The 21,991-nt window shown below is 45.7% G+C and overlaps 1 protein-coding gene across 4 annotated transcripts in view; it reads left to right on the top strand.

Annotated features, from left to right (window-relative positions):
* The window catches only part of NOTCH3 (notch receptor 3), a 61,459-nt gene that overhangs the window by 22,503 nt on the left and 16,965 nt on the right, over positions 1 to 21,991 (top strand). For all 4 annotated transcript variants that reach the window (XM_035104778.2, XM_035104779.2, XM_035104781.2 and 1 more), the window contains exons 3-16: positions 6,947 to 7,089; positions 7,296 to 7,631; positions 8,270 to 8,392; positions 8,779 to 9,012; positions 9,298 to 9,453; positions 9,862 to 10,047; positions 14,398 to 14,511; positions 15,821 to 15,934; positions 17,221 to 17,454; positions 18,727 to 18,837; positions 19,096 to 19,288; positions 19,497 to 19,642; positions 20,153 to 20,266; positions 21,455 to 21,574. In XM_035104778.2, the coding sequence (XP_034960669.2) occupies positions 6,947 to 7,089; positions 7,296 to 7,631; positions 8,270 to 8,392; positions 8,779 to 9,012; positions 9,298 to 9,453; positions 9,862 to 10,047; positions 14,398 to 14,511; positions 15,821 to 15,934; positions 17,221 to 17,454; positions 18,727 to 18,837; positions 19,096 to 19,288; positions 19,497 to 19,642; positions 20,153 to 20,266; positions 21,455 to 21,574 (2,324 nt within the window). The remainder of the gene's footprint in view (positions 1 to 6,946; positions 7,090 to 7,295; positions 7,632 to 8,269; positions 8,393 to 8,778; positions 9,013 to 9,297; positions 9,454 to 9,861; positions 10,048 to 14,397; positions 14,512 to 15,820; positions 15,935 to 17,220; positions 17,455 to 18,726; positions 18,838 to 19,095; positions 19,289 to 19,496; positions 19,643 to 20,152; positions 20,267 to 21,454; positions 21,575 to 21,991) is intronic.

The following is a 21,991-nucleotide window of genomic DNA, read 5'->3' as shown; positions in this document are numbered from 1 at the left end:
AGCCCTCAGTTTTTCAATTTTGGCACAGGGCTACAGGCCTGCTACTGCCGCCTGCGCAGCCCTGGGGTAAGGGCTGAGTCAGAGAGTGTTGAGCGACATGTGCAGACACAGTTGGTGAATCACAGCCCCAGGGAGAGCTATAAAAAACCAGCTCTACTCCCCGGATGTGAGCAGGTAGGGACATGGTGCCAAGGCTTGGTTCCCTGTGCTGAAAGAAGAGGCTTTCTTCTTTGGGGCACCTAGCCACCCTCAACTGGTAAGTGAGATTGCCCTTGTACTGGCCTGGGGCAAGAGGGAGTGTTCAGTAAATAAACAAGGCCCTGCTTGTTGGCGCAGAGCATAGTTTTGCTGTAGACCTGTTTGTTTCCCTCTGTGCCTTAGGAGGGTGCAAAGACTCTCAAACTGCCCAACTTTTTCACCTTCAAAACCAGGACACGTGTCTTCCGGGACATGCTCCTGGGTGAGTCATGTGACCTGCACCTCGCCCTGAAGAAAGCGCTTTTTGGGGCGAGAGCACAGTGCGAGAGCATCTCATCCAAAATGGCCGCTGCAATCTCGCACGGAAAAACAGAATGTCCCATTTTTTCCCGGGGTACTTGGCAGGTATGGACTCCGTGCATCAGCAGCTATAGCCCATTGTCACAAGGGGCAAAACGAAACAATAAATTAATGCATTTTGTGCATTTAATGTGTCTTTTTAAAAAACAATGTGGGGATTGGTGGGAATATTGTGTGTGTTCTTGACCACTTTTGCTGTGGTCCCAGTGAAAATTGCCTTCGTATTAAACCTGCTATTTGTCCTGGACCACAAGCTGTAATTGGTGCCAGTGGCACCTTCCTTCCTAAGGGAAATAGCAACTTCAAGAAGCAATTTTCACAGGGACTGAAGTTCAAGGGGAAAGGGTTAAATCTCCTGCCGCTGTTTTATTTTTAAAGTTAAGTAAACACAAAGCACACTCATATTTTAATGTATTGCCTACTTTGGCCCAAATACTGTACACACTTGGCCAAATAGATTCATGTTTGCTCATTCTGAGATTTATATAACTGACTCACACCTGGTTTGTCTGCCTCTACTCTGGGTCACTCATCTCTCTTACTATGAGTGTGGTTTCCCCCTTTCGTGGCAACAGAATTATGACCAAAGCTTTTGCCACAAGGTTCACCTTTCAGCACACCTAGAGAGCAGATGTCTTGCAGTAATGTGCCAATAGAGCAAATATTTATTTATTAATAAAATTTATACCCCTCCCTTCAGTGGCCAGTTGGCATTCCTGCCTTACAAAATAACTTTGCAAAGCAAATAGCTATGGATGGCTTGAACAAATGAATCAAACCACATTTCAAGAGGAAGTCATATCTTCTTCCCTTCCAATCTGGCTTGTGGATGTGCTTCCCTAGCTTTAAATACAGTGATCAGTTGGGGCAAAGGTTTCCACCCTTTTAAAGTTCACGGCTCCCTTGACCAACTACATTCTTTCTGCAGCACCCCTGTGGGGCTCAGGAGTCCAGTTATGTCATCCCTTGCCTGCAGAGCTGGCAGCCCCTCACCCTTTTTCGAACACCCTCCCTTGTGGAGTCTTCCCTGAACCTCCTCTCCTCTACCCTGGGCAGCTGCAGCTGCTGCCCCTGGTCTCTGAGTCCCCCCCCCCCCGGAGAGATGCCTCCTCAAACTGCCCCACAGGGGCCTGGGAAGCCCTGGCCAGCCCCCGAGGCACCATTTGCCTGGGGAGCTTGTAGCAAGGAGTGCTGCAACAAACAGCAGTGCAAGCCTTTGGGAGGCAGAGACGCAAGAGGGCATCAAAGGAGGGAGGGAAGGAAAGAGGGACAGAAGCCAGTGTTGCCCGTGGCACCCCTTATTATTGTTCAAGGCACCCCAGGGTGCCATGGCACACTTGTTGAAAACCAGTGAGTTGGGGAATTATTCTCAGAACACTCAGTCTTCCCAAGGGCAATTTTTCCTCTCTCCAAAGGCTGCAAAGACCAACTATCTTTGGTCTTACATCTTCCACAGTAGTAAACAGCATAACCTACAATCTATAAACACCTTACCTTCTTTTGAAGACTACATTCTTAGAAGTTGGAAGGTGAAACTCGGAAAATTAGAATATTGTCGAAAAGTGCATTTCTTTCAGTAATGCAACTTATTATTTTTTATGTTAATTTTAATTTTTACAAATGCTTTCTTTTGGAAATTCCACAGTAATAAAACAAATAGTTACAATAATAAACAAAAATAAACATCGCTATTACATGTCATTAATTACATTCCATTTATAATTGACCCGCCTAACAACAAATAATTACAATTACAACCAATAAAGGCTTGACATATCTTGCTTTGCATGTATTGCATCTATCTCATATATTGGTTTCACCTTTTAAGTTGCATTACTGAAATAAATGCACTTTTCGACGATATTCTAATTTTCCGAGTTTCACCTGTATACAGGCCTGCTACAACCCAGTGAACAAGCCAATAAATTGGTTCTGTCACTTCCTAACCCATCATCTATGTTCAGTCAGCCTGCACATTGATGGGATAGGTTGTTTGAAAGAGAAGGTCACACTTTAGTTCATTTGGGCTGGAGGCTAATAGGACACTTAGGATGGGCTGCTTTGAGGGGCCAGGATTGACTATGGTTGATTGTCTGAGCTCAATTGAATATTGAAGGGAGGGTAGTAAACCTTACTTGGGACTTGGTCATCTTATGACATCGGTATCCGACTGGGTAAGTAAATACTGTTAAAGCTTAGTGATGCTGAGTGGAGCAGCTGAACTTGCTTGGAAAACAGGCCCACAGTGGGGATGGTTTGCTGAAAAGACAAATGTAGTATTTTGTTTACAATGCTTCCTTGGACGGGTATTTGAACCCCCACGGCATGGATTTCAGTCAGAGTGGTATTCAATTTTGCTTAGAGAGACAAGCTTTAGATTTATGATGGAAAGTTAAACTTCGGTGAGCAAGTAATTTGATTGCTAAACAACAGATAACTTGCATGTTTTGGCTTCTATTAAATCTAAACTACTACTGCTGCTAGCGAACTGATTTTACACAACAAATGCATACAAATCTACAAATCGGACAATAGGCTACCACCCCAGTGCCCTCCATTTTCTTTACAGTTTACACACTGTTGTTTTGCAGCCTTAAGTGTTGCTGGCAGCCTTTCTCTCAGATTCCAGTCCTTTCATACCATCTTCTGGAACTCAGTGGACAGTGTCCACTTTCCTCTTTGGACCTGCTGGGCCTTCACTCCCTTGTCTCCCTGCCCTCCTTGTTCAGGAGGCTGTGATTTCCCTCCACTGAAGCAGAGCCTCCCCCCCCCCCCATTTTCAGGCAGGATCACCCCAATTTTCAGACAGAGCCCCTTGCAGGTTCCAGACAGATCTGTCCACAGCTTGCCGTTTTCAATTATCCCATTTTCCCTCAGAGTTCCTGAGTTCCCATGGCAACTGGAACTAGTCAGCAGCCAGCCTTTCACCCTGGGTTAACTTTTAGTTGGCTACCACTCACACAAGATTCACCACTACATATGCTCTAGATTTGTGCTGCAGAGAAACAGCTTTGGTCAGTTGACATATCCCGCAGTATGGCTGTTTCCGTTTTCTTATTCTTTTTTGCCCGGTGGCGGTGGGGGGTGCCATGTAGTTTGCTCAGACATTCCTTTTTCCTTGTCTAATTCCTCTTTGGGCTGTAAGGCCCTGACTGTTGTCTCAGCCAGTGCCCAGGACTTGCTGGTCAGGCTAGGCAGAAAAGCAAACAGCTTTCTGTGTTGTCATGGCAATGGCAGGCTGGAGGGCTCAGGGAGGCTGCATTTACAGGGAAGGCTTGTGGAACCCCCTTTGAAAGACTCCAGGACGGCCAGGAATTAAGAAAGGGAGCTATGTGCTGCTTGTCCAACCGCTTTACCTTTACCTATGCCACCCCTTGCTATCTTGTCCCTCTTGGGGTGGGCAGAGAGCGTTTGAATGGGTGGACAGAACTGTTTGTGGCAAGCTGCTGGATCCTGCAAATGAGAATGCGATGTGAAAGCCCAGGGAAGTTGAGGGATGAGTTCCCCACCCAATGTATGGGCATCAATTCATTATAGTTTGTACTGTCCTTCCCTCAGTCCTCAGTGGCCACTTGTCCTTGTTTCCTTAGCATGTTCACTTTGTGTGGGCCCAATGCAAAGTTCTCCCCATCTGTCCATCAGGATATAGGGAGTTGAAAGTGATTAAGCTGGAGCAAATGGCAGCTGCGCCCCTATGCAGACGGGGATAACCTAATTTCTCTTGTCTATGCTCTGGTAACCTATAGGTTAGATTACTGCAATGTGTTATACAATGGGCTGCCCCTGAAAGACAGTTCAGAAACTTCAGCGGGTGCAGAATTCAGCTTATTACACTGATCCTGACCCGATTGCACTGGCTGCCAATTAGGTTCGGGCCCAATTCAAAGTGCTGGTTTTGACCTATAAAGCCTTAAATGGCTCAGGGCGGCCATATCTCAAAGACTGCCTGTGATCATGATCTGAAACCCTTCTAAGTGTGCCGCCTCTTCATGAGAGGTCCAGAGGGTGGCAACACAAGAGGAATGCTCTCCCCAGAGAGGCTCACCTGCTGCCTTCATTACATATTTTTAGGGGCCAGGCAAAAACTTTTCATTATAACCAGGCCTTTGGCTGATTAACGTTCTACAGTGGTACCTCGGTTTATGAACACAATTGGTTCCGGAAGTCTGTTCATAAACTGAAGCGTTCATAAACTGAAGCGAACTTTCCCATTAAAAGTAATGGAAAGTGAATTAATCCGTTCCAGATGGGTCCGCGGTGTTCATAAACCGAAAATTCATAAACCGAGGTGTTCATAAACCGAGGTTCCACTGTATAGCCTTTTAAATGTGTTTGTGGGAGAGGGGTGGTATTAGCTGTTGTTTTATTAAGTATTTTGTGTTTTTTGTTTTGTATTTTTATGTTGTTAATCACCCTGTTATCTTTGGATGAAGTGCAGTGTACAAATTTAATACATAGAATAAACAAACTTCAGCCACCAGAGGGATGTCCCCAAGCTTTTCTACCTGTCAAGATTGCTCAGCTTCCAAGCCCAGGGAACCAGGAATTTTGTTAGGCCTAAGCTAATACAAAAATTCCATCCAGACCTGCAAAAATTAAAGACTATCACCATACCTCGCTGCATATCCCTGAAGAGACAGACAGACAACAGCTAAAGGTTCAATCTCTGCCATCTGAGTCTTGAGCAGAAATATTGTGCAGAAACAGTTGACCAAGAAGGCCAAATCACTGGGCTTAGATTTCCAGGCATTCCAGAATAAAGAACACTAGAAAATTGAGTGAGGTAGTTTCTGTGCAATGCATATAAATAATATATAAGAGAGAAGCTGTAAAAAGTAAAGATAAAAGAATACTGTAGACATGGGAAAAATACAAGTCGGCATAAAACAACAAAACTAGCTAACCTAGTCTAATATAAACCCACTTGACCTCACACCACAGGAACAAACATCACAATCAGGTGCTCAGGCATCAGGAAAAGCTTTGAAGCCTGGACTAAAGGAATAACCCAAACATCTAGCAAATAACATAGCAACCAGACCAGAGGTTCCCAGCCAATCAGAAGCTTAGCTGGCCAGGACCTTCCAGTACTTGGAATATGTGTGTTCCCACAGAGACACAGTTGCTGTTAATTAAGCAGGCTGCCATATTGGCCTTGAGCTATCAGCCTCAGTTAGATAACACAATTTCATCCTCTTTAATGAGAGCTACATTTCTCACCAGAAACAAGATTGTCCAGTTACCCAGGGAGGGGGGCAGGTGGCTGCAGAAAGTAAACTTTGATCAATGCCTAAGCAAAATAAAAGCTTTTCTGGATGCTACCCAGTTTGCTTCTAGGCATTGCTGGACAGGTGCGGATTCTTGGACCTTGTTGATCATTAATTCTACATAGTTTGCCTGGGCTTTCTGAGTTGGACTAAAATATTTTTGTCTGGTACTAGAAGAGGAATCTGGGTGTTAAGGAATCTTGTGGGAGTAATATTTGGATAAGGTCAGGAACTACCAGGGACTTTGCCGAATTTAAAGTCTTATTCTTCTAACTACTTGAAACTCCAGTTTTCTGAGTTAGAATGCATTATTTATCCTTTTCACTAGATAATCAGGCATCTTTAATATACCATTAAATGTGAGATTATTAAGATTCTGCTGGAGTTGCTCAATTGGGTATTTGCATACAAGTTTTGGACTGCTCCTTCAACCTTTGATCTAGCCTTTTGTTCTGCTTTTGGACAATACTATATATTACAAAAGAGGGTGTCCAAACCATCAGGTGATAAGTTAGGAACCACAACCATCTGGACCGTAGCCGTGCCCCAAAGTTGTATGAATTACTCTCAACATAACGGCTCTGCTTGAGGGCACAGAACTGACTTGAATGCCATCTGTATAAACATTGCCCCGTCCTTATTTCCCTTGATGTTTTGCAGTGAGACCTGCTGACAAAATCTTATATAGGGAGGGGGAAAGACTTTTCTTAGATCTGCCCGGAATTTACTGGTAAGAGGAAATGGTTGGTTGGAACCTGACAGAAGGCCAATGTTTAAGATAATCTATTTTCAGCTTGGCAAAGGGTAAGTGTGGGCAGTTAGCAGAATTTGCAGATGACACACACTGATGGAGTAGTTTAGTGTGAGCAACAGGAAGTTGTCTTCAGTGAATTGTTGCTCAATAGAGGAAAAAGACACGCTCGTTCCAAAACACTGTGCAGGTTCCTGTGTTGTTTCGTTGTGGCTCCCAATTCCTTGGTGAAATGGCAGAAAGGGGTCTAACTGCTTGTTGAATTAGTCCCTCACTAGTCCATTGGGCACCAGAATACCACTTGTGTACATTAGGGATAGCATGAGTGGCAGATGTCACCTAGTAAACTCTGTCTGTCTGTCTCTGCTAGATGCCAGCCTGGACTGATTGGAGAGCACTGCCAGTTTCAAGACCCTTGCCATCAGTCACCTTGCGCTAACGGGGGATCATGTGAGAGCACTCTACGTGATGGCACTGTGCACTACCAGTGCACCTGTCCCAAGGGCTTTCGAGGTAAGAATACGCAATGTGGTGAGATGCAGCGTGTGTCTTTCTGTAGAAGCTCCACAGGCTTTTCATATTCCTGATAAAGATTGCTTTGCTGGGAGATGGGAATGCACATTCTCCAGGGAGGATGGGTCCAGATTGTAGGTGAGAAAATTGACCTTCTGGGGAAGAAGTAACCTTCTAGGTCACTTGGTACATCATTTTCCATTTAGGTCAAGACTGCTCTCTGTTTGATGCCTGCGCTAGCAAGCCGTGTGTCAATGGTGGCCGCTGCACCAACTGGAATGGCCGCTACAACTGTACATGCCCATCAGGCTACCAGGGCCGCAACTGCCGGAGTGATGTGGATGAATGTCGGGTGCCTGGCCTATGCCAGCATGGGGGTACCTGTATCAACACACCTGGCTCCTTCCACTGCCAGTGTCAAGCTGGCTACACAGGGCAGCAATGTGAGAGCATCTCCACACCTTGCGCTCCCTCTCAGTGTCTCAACGGCGGCACTTGCCGTCAGACAGGGGAACTCAGCTACGAGTGTGCTTGCTTACCTGGTGAGTGAACAATTTGCAAAGTGTACCTTTGCTTGTACCTACTGTAAGGGAGCGGGGTGGAGTACTAAGCAGGTAGATTTTAGGGTGGGACGATCCCTCAGGGCAGCTGGGCGTAGAGTTACACTTGGGACTCAAGCTTGACCCTTTTCTCTGGCTACACCGTGGCATGCTTCACTATTCTCCTGTCAGGAAGCTCATGGGAAGCTATTGAGAGCTTTGGTGGAGCAGGAAGGAAACAATCTAGGCAGTGGGAGGAGGTGGGGGGGACTTGGCAGCCAGCACATGTGGCTTTGACTGCAGGAGCCAGAGTGTAGTGGAAGGCTCAGCTAATTCTTCTTCCTTGTTCTAGTCAGAGATTTGGAACAACGAGTAGAGCTTAGAATAGAGGAGGGGTGCTGCATTGCTCAGGGGCTCAGTGTGACTCTGTGGTGTTTACCAAGCCTTGTCAAGCTTGAAACTGTCCCCCTGTGGCCAATGGAATTGACACCCAGGAAAGTGTGCAAAAGATTACAACCCATAGTTGCACATTAGGGATGGAATGGTGGGTTGTTGGAAGGATTTTTCTTTCTCTACTACCGGTAGCAACAGTCTTTCCACAGTTTCTGGCCAGGCTAAAACCTCCCTTTCTCCCTTTTCAGGTTTCAAGGGACACAACTGTGAGATTAACATAGATGATTGCCCAGGCCACATGTGCATGAATGGAGGCACATGTGTGGATGGCGTAAACACTTACAACTGCCAGTGTCCCCCAGAGTGGACAGGTACTGCATTATTATTATTGGTCCAGGAACCAGAATGTGATTGGAACAGCCTAGATTTTAAGGGCTTTAATGGGAAACGTAGGGAGCTATCTAGGATTTGGGCAGAGATGGGAAATGTTCTTTTCTTATCTATACGGCGTTAACCTAAGTCAGGAAGGCCAACTGTTTTAGAGAATGAGTTGAGAAATATTACCTTATTCTAGTTTGGGAAAACACTGGCTTTAATCTGGCTCGGTGCATGGTGGGCAAAGGAAAGGGCAACTCAGGGCTGCGAGTGTGGAGGTATTGGGGTGCATGGGGGAAGGAGAGGTGGTGCTACAGCTGTTAGGCCATCCCTGATGGGAAGGTCTTTTAGCGAACTAAGCCCCACCTTCTTTGCACTGTAGGCCAGCACTGCAATGAGGATGTGGATGAATGCCAGCTGCAACCCAATGCCTGCCACAATGGAGGCACTTGCTTCAATACCAATGGGGGGCATTCATGCGTCTGTGTCAATGGCTGGACAGGAGAGAGCTGCAGTGAGAACATTGATGACTGTCAGACAGCGGTCTGCTTCCATGGTGCTACCTGCCATGACCGTGTGGCTTCCTTCTACTGCGCATGTCCTATGGGCAAGACAGGTAACTGGCTCCTTACCTTGCATAGTGTGTCCACGTCATATGTTTTTTTCTGGCTAACTGGTTTGGTCAGAATTTTTGAAGGGTTTGGTCAGCGTAAGAAGAATAGAGTGGATTAAAGGGATATTGGATAACACGGATAGGGTGTCAATCAGAAATGGAAGGACGTTGCTGAACATGAACAACGTATGGAAATCAATACCCCTTGTCCATAAATTCCATCCCATTCTCTACACTCCTCCTGTTTTGCTGTCAAGTGATTGCCTTTCATGGCCCTTTCTCTTCCAGGCCTTCTTTGTCACTTGGACGATGCCTGTGTCAGTAACCCTTGCCATGAGGATGCCATTTGTGACACCAACCCAATGAATGGCCGTGCCATCTGCACATGCCCACCAGGTTTTACCGGAGGGGCCTGCGACCAGGATGTGGATGAGTGCTCCATTGGTAAGACAGCTGCACCCTTCTTTTGCAATTCCAAAATGTGAAGGAAGGAGGACTGCTTCTCTAACATGTGAGGGGGGTCACTGAGATGGACTTTTGCCAGCTCTTTGGGTTGGGATATTGACAAGTAAAACACTTGAGAGAAGGATCGGCTTCTGCTGGCATGCCCTTCTTGTTCCTTGTCTGGGTTTATCCCTTAAGTCAGGGGTGCACAAGCTGCGGCGCTCCACATGTTGTTAGACTATACCTCCCATCATCCCTGATCACTGGCTATGTTGGCTGGGGCTGATGGGAGTTGTAGTCCAAAAACATTTGGAGTTTGGCAGGTTGTGCACCCTGCCTTAAGTGAAGGCAGAGAAGAAGTAATTTTGAACCAGCCATGTTCACTTCATGTGCATTTGCCTTCTCCAGGAGCCAATCCATGTGAGCATTTTGGAAAGTGTGTGAACACGCAAGGCTCCTTCCGGTGTGAGTGTGGACGTGGCTACACAGGTCCCCGCTGTGAGACAGACATCAACGAGTGCCTCTCCATGCCTTGCCAGAATGATGCTACCTGCCTTGATCGCATTGGCGAGTTTACCTGCATCTGCATGTCAGGTGAGTTTCCTGGCTTTGGGGAGAGAGTAGGTAGGCAACTGGACATGCAAGAATTGAGGTAAAAATCCCTGCTAAGTACGGGCTCCCTGAGTGGGCTTAGATAAGTCACTTCTTATTTCAATTTGCTTTTAAAAGTGAAAATGTCAGTGACCTGTTTCAGAGCTGTTGTGAAGCTCTGTGTAAAGTGTAGATCATTCAAAAAATGTTATGTAAATGACTGTAGAGCGGCCTCTGCTCTTGGGCTCCCTGAAGCTTCCTGTCCCAAGTATCTTGTCTGCCAGGTGTTAGCATACCTGACTGATCTACACTGAGGCTCTATGGAGTGACTTTCCTTTTGCTCGTCACATGTTCTAGACCAGGCATCCCCAACTGCAGTCCTCCAGGTGTTTTGGCCTACAACTCCCATGATCCCTAGCTAACAGGACCAGTGATCGGGGAAGATGGGAATTGTAGTCCAAAACATCTGGAGGGCCGAAGTTTGGGGGTGCCTGTTCTAGACACTTGAGACAGGAGGGATCTCTCAGACTATGACACTTCCATGTCTCGTTGGCTGTGCCTGTTCTTTTTTGAGTATATCAGCAGGAAGTTTCTTGCACACTGCCTGCTCCTCTTAGGCCTAGATTCTCCAGTGAGTGGGTGGTATTCTCTAAACTGAGAGATGGGGAGGGGGGCAGAGAGACAGAATACAATAGTTAGATTGGTATGAGACTGTTGTGGGGATGGCCACAAGGTATAGCAGTCTAACCTGCATCTTTCCCTGCTGGATTCCAGGCTTTGTATTCCCCGCAGTTACAAAGCAAGAACATGTTTGGTTTGCACTTTCAGTAGAGCTGGCAAATACAGATTCAGGAGAAGGGCCCAGAAAGGTGCAGGAAGCAAGATACTATTGTGAATAGTGGAGGCTTCGTTCAGGGTCCCTGGAGGAGTATTCTGCTGTTTCATCTCCCCTGCCCCCCAACGGCATTGCAATTCTGTGGGCTTGGGATGAGGAACAAGCCGAGATCCTTAGAAGCGGTTTGGTGGCTGAAGAAAGCATATACATATGGAGGAATCCCTGGAAAGTGAGGGATGACTATACAGCTGTCCCTCCTCCCATTGTGGCATAGCTATAGGACTGGGGTGCTGGGTAAATCGATACAATGTTCATACAGACAGTGGGAGTGCAGCATTGTGCTTGGAATATTAATGGTGGGGCCGGCCTGGCGGGTGATGTGAATTGACTGTGCTTTGTGTTTCCGTTACCCCATATAGGGAGGAACATTCTCCTTGCTTGCTCACTCATTGGTTAATGCTGGCTTTTTGTATATATTAAAAAAAAATCGGGGGAGGGGTGGGTCCTGCTAGCTGGGAATGGCTTTGGTCTAAGGGCTAGAGAACTTTGTTTTAGTGTTGCAGTACTGCGCTTAACCCAGTATTGCTGCGTTCTGGAGTTGTTTCCCCCCAGGATCAGGATGGAGCAAGAGTTTTGACGTATCGCCTAGATATTTGGCAAGCAGCTCCAAAAATTAGGAGCCCAGCACACAGTGGAGTGCCTCTCCTACAAAATCACCCTCCCAAAGCGGAAACAGGAAATCTTAAAAAGTTTTTGACTGGGATGTGGAGTGTTAGTTTGAATGCTCTTATACTGCTTGGTTGGAAAGCAGTTCTGGAAAGCAAGTTTTTTTGTCTGTGTGTACCCTCAATTCTTGAAACCCAAATTAGCATTTGCACTGGTGCGTCATCTCTGACTCTTGTTCCCGTATTGCCTTAGCTCGTTACTCCTGCAGTCCTAACAGTTCTAGAAACTCAGCTCCTCTCCCTACTGCTAGCCTCACATCTTCAATTCCGTTCATTGAGACAAAGTGTTGCACCAGACACACGTAACCAAACTGTTCCAAGCTCCTCCACATAGCCTCAGTTCTCCTCCTTTTTAATGGTGTAAGCTCCAGAGCTACATCACCCTCCTATTCCTCTTACGTCACTGGAACTTCCTCTCACAATTCCCAGCTTTGTTTATTTTATCTGTTGAGAGAAGCAGAGAATTCAATTCTCTCTCCCCCCCCCCCCACTGTTCTCTCCCTCTTTCTCTTCCATCCCCTCATTTCCTGCCAAGGAAGCTTCTTACTTTCCCATTCCTTTTTCCCAATCTGGATGGAATAAGCAAGGGGTGTGGGCATATCTTTTATATCAGAGTTGCCTACCCTACCCTGTAGCTTTCCAGGTGTTGTTGTATTCTATCTCCCGTCAGCACCAGCCAGGATGGGCCATGGTCAGAGATGATGGGAGTTGCAGTCCAGCAACACCTGGAAGACCAAAGGTTCTCCACCCTTCCTTTCTACACAGTATCAGAGGCAAGAAGATTCTCTGCCTCAAGGGTCCTTGGAGGAAGTGGGCTATGTAGGGTTATTGAGTCACCACCATTTTAGGTTTTTCTCTACTACCCCCAATGATTTGGGAAACGACGAGATTAGAAGCTGCCTTCACTCTTGGGATTTCCCCTTTGCATAGAGATTTCTCTCCAAATTGGAAACAGGAGTTTGCCTGTACAGTACCTTCATCTCTGAGGGGGTGGTAAGAGAATGCAGCATTTTGTGGGAGGTTCCCCCCACTTATCTTAAGCAAGCTCTGCCCATTAAAGAGGTTCATATGGAGACAAATTTAAGTGCCTTCTTATGTGAGACAATTCTGCCCCTCCTGTCTCCACTTTGGCAGGGAGAGTAGCTTAAGGGAGTGGAAATGGTGCCTCAGCCAGGAGCGGAGACTGATACTATAAGGCTGTAGCAGCTCAGACCCTCTATGAGTAGTCAAGGAAAGTGGGGGGTGGGCCTCGATTATTTCCTCTGTGCTGCTTGCCAGCAAACTATTCATCGGAGAAGCAGACTTCACTGTTTTTATTACAGTGGCGAAGGGCTGGGAATAGCAAAGCCTGGAGGGTTAGTCATGCAATTCTGTGCCTTTATAGCTGCAAGGATTCCTTGGAGCATGTGTACACAGACCAGCAGTTGGGCAAATTCAGGGTGGTCATTCTTCTATTGACCAGAGCCTGCTTAACCTCCTTGCCTAGAGAATCGGGTTACCGTTGTGCTGACCTTATGCATGGTATGTCCAGTGCCTCACTTTTGCTCCTTTCTGTTATGACTGCCTTTCTAGACGGAGGACTCATAGCTCAGCGGTAGAACACATTCTTTGCAGAAATGGTCAGTCTTTGGTTAATAGACAGTCTTGGTCAAAAGAGCAGTACCTAAACACCTTAGAAAGTGCTGCTAGTAAGAGTAGATAATACTGGGTTAGATAGACCTACGGCCTCACTTGGTATAAGATAGCTCCGGCTGTGTATTTTTGCACCCATAATTTCTGTGTGCATTAACTGCTTTATTTTGTAATTGCACATTTTATTGTTGTTAACCTACCCTGCGAACTTTAGGTAAAGAGCAGGTGTGAATTTTAATAAAATAAATCAATAATAATGTGCCTGGTGTAATCCTCCTCCCGCCAAAAAAATCCTTTTTGATTTCCTTTTCTACCACTGGTTCCAGCTGCTGGCTGTTTTTTCATCTGTTCTTTGTGTTCTTGCAGTTCTCTTATCAGGAACACGTAAGCAACTTGACTGTCGAGCCAAGTATTATCTACTCTTAAGTGGAAGCAGGGTTTTTAAGCAGAGGTCTTTCACATCCCCTGCTTCCTGGTTCTTTTAACCTGAAGATGCCAGGGGTTGATCCTAGGATCTTCAGCATGCAAAACATGTGGCCCATCACTGAGCTGTTGTGACACGGAAGGAGCGGGAACAGAACTTCTGCTTAATTGAAAATGGAATAAGTTCGGCAGTTGCACAGATTATATAAACATTGCTTTGGATTAGTTAAACTAACACATGATCAAGTTTGATGCATGGCATGCTTACACCACCATCAGTAAAAGTGGTAACAGCTTACTTAAGACGGTTGTGTTAGGATAGGTGCTATATGTACCATGATGGTAAAGTGGGGATGTGGGGAAATAATAGAGAGGAAGGAATGGGATGCAGGGAGACTTGTAGAGACAACAAAGATGGAGTTGGAGTTTGGGGGGAATTCCCCTCCCTTCTTCCTACTAGATGGGCCTTAAATTGTCTGATCATTTTCAGCTCTTTAAGTTAGTAACTATAAGGAACCAGCTTTAAAAATATGGATTTTGTTTTTAATGCCTTGTATTTGAAGCGAAACGCTGTAATTTATTGTGCACCTTTGCCATGTAATAATAAGATAGTATTCCTAGGCGTGAGCCTGCCAGGATGAGATGGACCCCTTGTCTCACTATGGTTGTGGTGCTACAGTGCTGGACACATGGGTGAGTCTAATCATTGTAATAACAAATGTTTCCTCTTGGTTGCAGGTTTCAGTGGCACTTACTGTGAGATCAACATCAACGAGTGTGAGAGTAATCCCTGTGTCAATGGTGGCGTCTGTAAGGATATTGTCAATGGATTCAGCTGTACCTGTCCCTCCGGTAAGCCCAGAGCTTTTTACAGCAAGGAGATAAATGGCACTGCATCGTTCTCTTACCTGTCCTCCCTGCCTGGCATAGCACAGGTGAACTGTTCCCCCACAGGGCTCCTTCTCTGGCCTCTTAAAATATTCTGCATGTTTGTGTGTATCTGAAACCTGCCCACACATTACTTTGATAAAGCTGGTGAGCATCTGCCGTGCTTGTAAGGAGCCTTGCTTTCATCCCTTCTCCTGATGTTAGGAAATGTCTGCCCCTTGTGTGAATTCAGCTGCGTGTGCTGAATATGAGTCTCTTAAGTTGAGCTGTGCTGTAGTTTTTCATGAGCTCACACTGCCCCTTGTGCTTCCTCTCATCCCTTGCACTGTATACATTTTGTGTAAGTTTTCTTAGCTGAGCTAGGAGTCCAGTTTGGGGAATTCTTTGTCAGTGCATGGGATGCAACTGTAGCCCTAAGGAGAATGTGTTCAGCTCATTCCCCAGGACTTGCTCTGCTTTTCTGCTACCAAGCGGGTGGGGGGCCCTGTCCTCCATTCAGTTGCTTCCAGGGCTGATTGACAGACAGGCCTATAGCTTGCTGTGTGGGAGCTGGGACAATGGTATCTTTGTTCCCCCAGCCTGTCGCACAGGCCCCTGAACCCAATTTACATGTGGGGCAGACACCGCAAAGCCCCCTGTGGAGAGGAGGGGGAGAGAACATTGAGAGCCTTTGCTTTAGGCCTCTGGTGGTGGGGCTGGGCTGTGCAACCAGGATGAAGTTTGAGGACTCCTGTCCCACATAATTTTTCCTCCCAATGCGAACCTGTTTTCTCTTTATCTGGAGCTTTCAGTCCAAACTATCATTTTATTTGAGGCTTGCTCTAGCTGTGTACCCACTTCAGACACTTAGCTTGAAAACAAGTATACACTCAATTCTTTTGCCAGCCTAGCTTGTGCCCATTTCAGACATGCTTGTAAAGTCCTCTGTTAACAACTGGGAGCTTCCAAGTACACAAGCTTTTCTCACTCAGCTCTATGTGAAACCCAGCTAGGGAACAAGAGGTGGCTATACGTATAGCGCCTCAGCTCTTCCACTGCAGCACTGAACGTCCATTCCCTGCTCCTTTTTATATATAGCGCAGATGTTAGTGTAAGATTCTCATTCATCAGAGTGGATAACAACAAGTGTTCTTTCTCTCTGTGTTGTTTGGATCTTCTCTTGTGTATATTGGGTGAAATGCAACACGTATGTTAATGTTGCCAGATTGAGTGCATGTTCCTCATTTTGTTGGTACATCTGGTTTGTTTGACTACTTTATCTTTCTGGGTTCAGGCTTCTCAGGCTCCATGTGCCAGATTGACATCGATGAGTGTGCCAGCACACCATGCCAGAATGGTGCAAAGTGTGTGGACCGGCCCAATGCCTATGAGTGCCGTTGTACAGAAGGTAATTGCTCTCTGCAATGAGTTATTGCCTTCCATGCTCTTCTGTGCTACTGGAGGGGGGACTGTTTCAAGTCATGAGGGTGTTGTGATGACGACTGCACAAGGATTATTAGAATCTGATGCAGTCGAGAGAAAATTTCCCCCAAAACATCCTTTACATCTGCCTTTCGTGGGTGACTTTTTTTGAGAAGCTCAGGCTGGGTGTGATGTCAGCTTTCTTCCCAATCCATGGTCCTTCATCTTTGAGCATCTTTTAGGGAAGGTGTCAAATCACTTTCTAACTTTGGTATCAAACCTTCAGCAAAATAACTTCTCTATTCCTGATTCCCAGATAGTTGTGAAAGATCAAATTGATGCTTGTGGGGGTTCTGTTTTATTTCCTTTTAGATGACTTTGGTTTAAAGATGAGCACAGAATTTAGCACCATGAAATTCCTAAGGAAGCTTATTGTGTTCTGAAACCTAGTGATGTACAGTGCATGCCACAACACGTCACAAAGAGAACTAATATTCCCATGAATTAAAGGAAATGGACTTGGGAGAGTAGGATTTTTTTTAACAGACTGCAAGAAACTCCTACACAGAACGGCTTTTAGGATAAGGGGAAAGGAAGCCAAATTAGTGCACACAGTTCATTCACATTGTGGAATGGAGAAAGGAGGGTTAGGTTACTCCTCATTTTTTGTTGAGTTTCTTAATTGATGTATCTAACTTGCTTGATAAACATGAAGCGGCATCCCTTCTCATTTGTTCAGACACTTAAAAAAGGACAGTAGATGCATATCTGATTGGCTTACGAAACAATGACTCTCAGTCTGAAAATTACAGGGTTCTTAACACAAGCAGTTTTAAGTAAAGGTAAAACAGAAGATGGGGGGCACTAGGAGAAGGGAACAACAGAGGACAAGATGGTTGGACAGTGTTCTCGAAGCTACGAACATGAGTTTGACCAAACTGCGGGAGGCAGTGGAAGACAGGAGTGCCTGGCGTGCTCTGGTCCATGGGGTCACGAAGAGTTAGACACGACTAAACGGCAACAACAACAAAACAGAACTAACAGTAGTTGTGGAAAAAAATTAATGTTTTGCTTGCTACATTTGGGTGTTTGGATGCATCTTTTCAGATAAATAGTAGTTTAGGAAACATTGGGATTTTCTAACATATTAGAGAACTGTATCTGGATGGACCTAAAGGTTATGAAAATGGGAGGGAGGGGGAAACCTTTCCCCAGTCTGCTGTGTGCATGAGTTGCTACGATGCTGGTGCTGATTTCCCCTCTTGTTTACAGGTTTTGAGGGGCCTTTGTGTGAAAGGAACATTGACGACTGCTTTCCAGATCCCTGCCACCATGGCACTTGTGTGGATGGCATTGCTAGTTTCACCTGCACTTGTGCAGCTGGTTACACTGGATACCGCTGTGAGAACCAGATCAACGAGTGCCACAGCAATCCCTGTCAGCATGGGGGCAAGTGCATTGACCTGGTGAATAAGTACCTGTGCCACTGCTTGCAGGGAACCTCAGGTAGGGCATCCCTCCTCGCTCTCTTTCTCTGCTTGCTCTCATTTCTTACATCTCCCAGTCCTATCCAGGACACTTTTAATTTATTTTCTTAGAAAAATGTATAGACTGCTTAATCAGAAAACCCTCGTAAGTTGTACGTATAATAAAGTTATCAATAGAAACGCAAGATAAAAATCAGCAAAGTAAAACACATACACACACACACACACACACACACACACACACACAACTAAACAAATGCCTGGGAAAGCTTGCTGCAATAAAAAAAGAACAATATAATGAAGGCACCTGCCTGGTGTCAATAGGCAGGGAATTTGAAAGCACAGGTGCTGCCACATTAAAAGAGAGACTCACAAATGCAGAGTAAACATTACACGTCACATGTAAAACGCAAGTTTTGCAGATCAAAGCAGCAAAATAGGCATGTATGGTGCAAATCAACCCCCCAATAAGCTAGATGTAAGTTGTTAAGGGCTTTTTTATATGTGAATACTAAGCTTATTTTAAGCTGTCTGCTTTGCGTGCATCTAATTTGTGTGATGTCAGCTGGCCAGCTGCCAAGCATGTAAAGCTGCAATCGCACAAGTTAAATGTGTGCAAGTTGTGAGTCTGCTGTGCTGCTGTGGCCAAGCTATCCTGGTCCAGATATGGGTCACTGCTGTTGTACCAGCAGAAGCTGGGAAAGGGCTCTCTTAGCCACCAGTGGACCTCCAGTGACAAAACTGGATTCAGAAGCACCTCCAGGCTGTGTACCTGCTACTTTGGAGTGAGGGAAACCCTCTCCAGGGCAGGAAATTGTTTACTGAGTATCAAAAGCGCAAGGAGATTGAGAAGAAGGAGCAAGCTTGCACTCTTTTCCTGTTCTTGATAAAGACCATCCCATCAGGCCAGCCAAAGCTGAAACGGGTCTAGATAATCTGTACCTGCCACAGCCCTCTTTACCACCACCCCCCAAAAAAGTGAGTGCCTGCAACTGGTCAGTAGTTAGTCCAAAGAAGCTAGCTTCTTTATGAGTGGCCATACCCCTGCCTCTTTATGCAACGAAACATTAACCATTTACTATGGTTCCTATTGGGCAGAATCCATTGGTGATGCATAGGAAGCTATAACAATTTCCCTTTCATTGCATCTCAACCTACTTGCACCAGTTCTTTCCACTCTATACATGTCACTCAGCCAAGACAGGAAAGAATTTCCAAACTTGCTGTGGGGCCATTCGATGTAGGGTGATTGCATATTTCTTCAGGCCTGTGATATATCCTTTTCTCCAAGGTGCCAATTGTGAGATCAACTTCGATGACTGTGCCAGCAACCCCTGTGATTATGGCATCTGCCGCGATGGCATCAATCGTTATGACTGCATCTGCAAACCTGGATTCACAGGTGATGGCTGGGAGGATGAACTGCTGGTTGGGAACAGGGCAGAAGTAGGGGAAACTGAAGAGGCTGCAGCTTTAATCAGGAGAGAATACCGTGGCAGAATATGCATGTAGGCGGCAAGTGTTTGGCTTTGAGGTAGCATTGCTCAATAGCTGCTATAGGATTTAATTCATGCCTAGTGAAGGGGACAAAGCTGGATGAAAGCAGCAAGAAGTTTCTTCTTGGCCACTCTGTTGCTGAGCAGTCCTTTCTCCCACTTAGGTCCCCTGTGCAACGTGGAGATTAATGAATGCGCATCCAACCCCTGTAAGAACGGTGGCACCTGTGTGGATGGTGAAGACGGCTTCTCTTGCCTTTGCCCTGAGGGATTCCATGATCCACACTGCTATTCAGAAGTGGACGAGTGCAGCAGCAGCCCATGTGTGCATGGCACATGCCACGACAACATCAATGGGTGAGAGCTGATTACCCCAATGCATGAGCTGCTGCGTCAGGAGTAGGCAGGCTTTGCTCCTATTGTTCCCATGAGGTGGCTCTGAAGACAGGAGTGGATTAAGCCACTTCCTACAGGCTGGTCAAATGGGCTAACAATGGGTGGTGCTTCTTGGAGGGAGTAAGAAAGCTTTCCCTCTTCATCCTTTCCCCCCTTCTTTCCTCTACAGGTACCAGTGTAAGTGTGAGCCAGGCTGGGCTGGCACCAACTGTGATGTGAACCACAATGAGTGTGAATCTAACCCATGCCAGCATGGAGGGACGTGCACTGACTATGTCAATGGCTATCGTTGCAAGTGCAAAGAAGGCTTTCAGGGTATGCGTCTATAGCTTCCTTGCCTTGCTTTTGTTGCCCGTACTTTACACCATGCTCAATCTCTGTCTAGCTCTTCTGTAACCCAAAATACATATCTCACCCACATACTGTTTTGCATCTCTTGCCATCTCTGGACAATACTCTGCCTGTTGTCCAAAGTTATGCCTTCTATGTAACCTTCAGTGTTTGAGCCATCTAGATCAGGCTTCCTCAAACTCGGCCCTCCAGATGTTTTGAGACTACAATTCCCATCATCCCTGACCACTGGTCCTGTGAGCTAGGGATCATGGGAGTTGTAGGCCAAAAACATCTGGAGGGCAGAGTTTGAGGAAGCCTGATCTAGATCTATGAGGGATTTGCAGTTATCTGAACCCAGCTTTCCCCCGGTTCCATTTTCTGGTCCTTTACGGGAGCTAATGTTGGTTGGTGGCATTACTAGTGGGAGAAAGATTCATCTTCAGGGATATCTGTGTTCATGGGGACCTTAATGCTTATCTGGTTCTTCTGCAGGGACCTACTGCCAGACCAACATAAATGACTGTGCCTCCAACCCTTGCCTCAACCAGGGCACCTGCACTGATGGCATTGCCAGCTATACCTGCATCTGTGACTTGCCTTACACTGGTGAGCTCTGTGGGTGTTGGGGAACACCTGAACATCTCCTGCAAAAACTTAATGCTTGTTAGCAGACTGATCTAGGGAAGGGACTTTTATGGCAAAACCCATGCCAGGGTTGCAGTTGGGAAGGGAGGGATTAATAAGCAGTAATTGTTTGTACTGTATGCCATGTTAGAAATTCATATTCTGCATTTTAGCCATTCATTGATAAGTACCGTAATGCAGATAATGACTGAAAGACAATGGTGTGATAGTTAGGCCACAAATAATGGATGGAGAATATCTTAAAAGATTGGAAGTCAAACAGATTTCGTTCCGGAAATCTGTTCAACTTCCAAAACATTCGGAAACCAAGGCACAGCTTCCGATTGGCTGCAGGAAGATCCTGCAGCCAATTGGAAGCCGCGTAAGCCATGTTGGACGTTCAGGTTCCAAAGAATGTTTGCAAACCAGAACACTCACTTCTGGGTTTGCAGCATTCGGGAGCCAAAACGTTCGACTTGCAAGGCATTTGGGATCCAAAGTACAACTGGGTGCTCTAAAGGGAGAGCGCTTGGAGAGCTGAAATAGATGTGTGTGGTGAGAGAGAAAGAGAGACTGAGAAACAAAATGATAAGGAATCACATGTTGCCTTTACTATGCTTAGTTCTTAGGAATTGCCACTGTGCATGCTGAGTTCAGGCGATAGTGTCACAACATGGGTAGGGAGAAGGATCTGAGTCACTCATCATCTGGTGATGTCACAGGCATTATCCAATACCTGTAGATGCCTTTGGCATTTGTGCAACTTCCATTCTGCAAGTCACTTTAAATTGCAACAGCATCTGCTTTCTGCAAACCACATTTTAAAAGCAGCAATATGTCATGGTTAGGGAGCCTGGAGATGAGTATAAACAAAAGTGCTTCCTCGAAGAAAGACATCTGGATCCATGCAACAAATGACTGGCAGCTAAACATTTGTTACTCTATAAAGTGACTGACTGACTAGGAAGGCTCTTGAATTAACTTTATTATATTTACCTTATGTACAAAGTTTAATTCTTACTGACATCACTTTGTGGCTAGACATTTGGTCTCCGAACTTGATTTGTATTCCTGTAGAGTCTAAGACATGTGTTATATAGTTCAGAATAAGATGGCTATTAGGCCAGTGGAAATCCAAACAAGTACCCTTATCTATTTCTCTTCCCACAGGTCGGAATTGTGAGAATGTGCTGGCTCCCTGTTTCCCCAATCCATGTAAGAACAATGGTGTCTGTGACCACACACCTGACTATGAGAGCTTTACCTGTGGTTGTGCACCAGGCTGGCAAGGTACCCAGACTTATGAGCCACGTTGTTCTTCCTGTACTTTTCTGAATATTGTGGCATCTAATCCTAGGAGCCTATGTGCCAGTTTTAAATTTTAATTTGTTTTAATTTTGGGCTGGCTTTTAAATATAAAGGCATTTTTACTAATTTGAGTTTGTATTGCTCACTGTCTTGAGTGTCTTTGGATGGAAATGTGAAAAAGAAATTTCAGAAGTAAAACTAAATATTTTTACTTGGTTTGACATTCTTTTATTGATTTTACTTCACAAAATACCTTTACCAGAAGATCTGCCATTCTAATATGGCATAAAGGTAAAGGGACCCCTGACCTTTAGGTCCAGTTGTGACCGACTCTGGGGTTGCGGCACTCATCTCGCGTTATTGGTAGAGGGAGCCGGCGTACAGCTTCTGGGTCATGTG

This window comes from Zootoca vivipara, chromosome 2 (assembly GCF_963506605.1).
Source record: "Zootoca vivipara chromosome 2, rZooViv1.1, whole genome shotgun sequence".
Lineage (NCBI taxonomy): Eukaryota > Metazoa > Chordata > Lepidosauria > Squamata > Lacertidae > Zootoca > Zootoca vivipara.
This window is presented reverse-complemented; position numbering and strand designations above follow the sequence as displayed.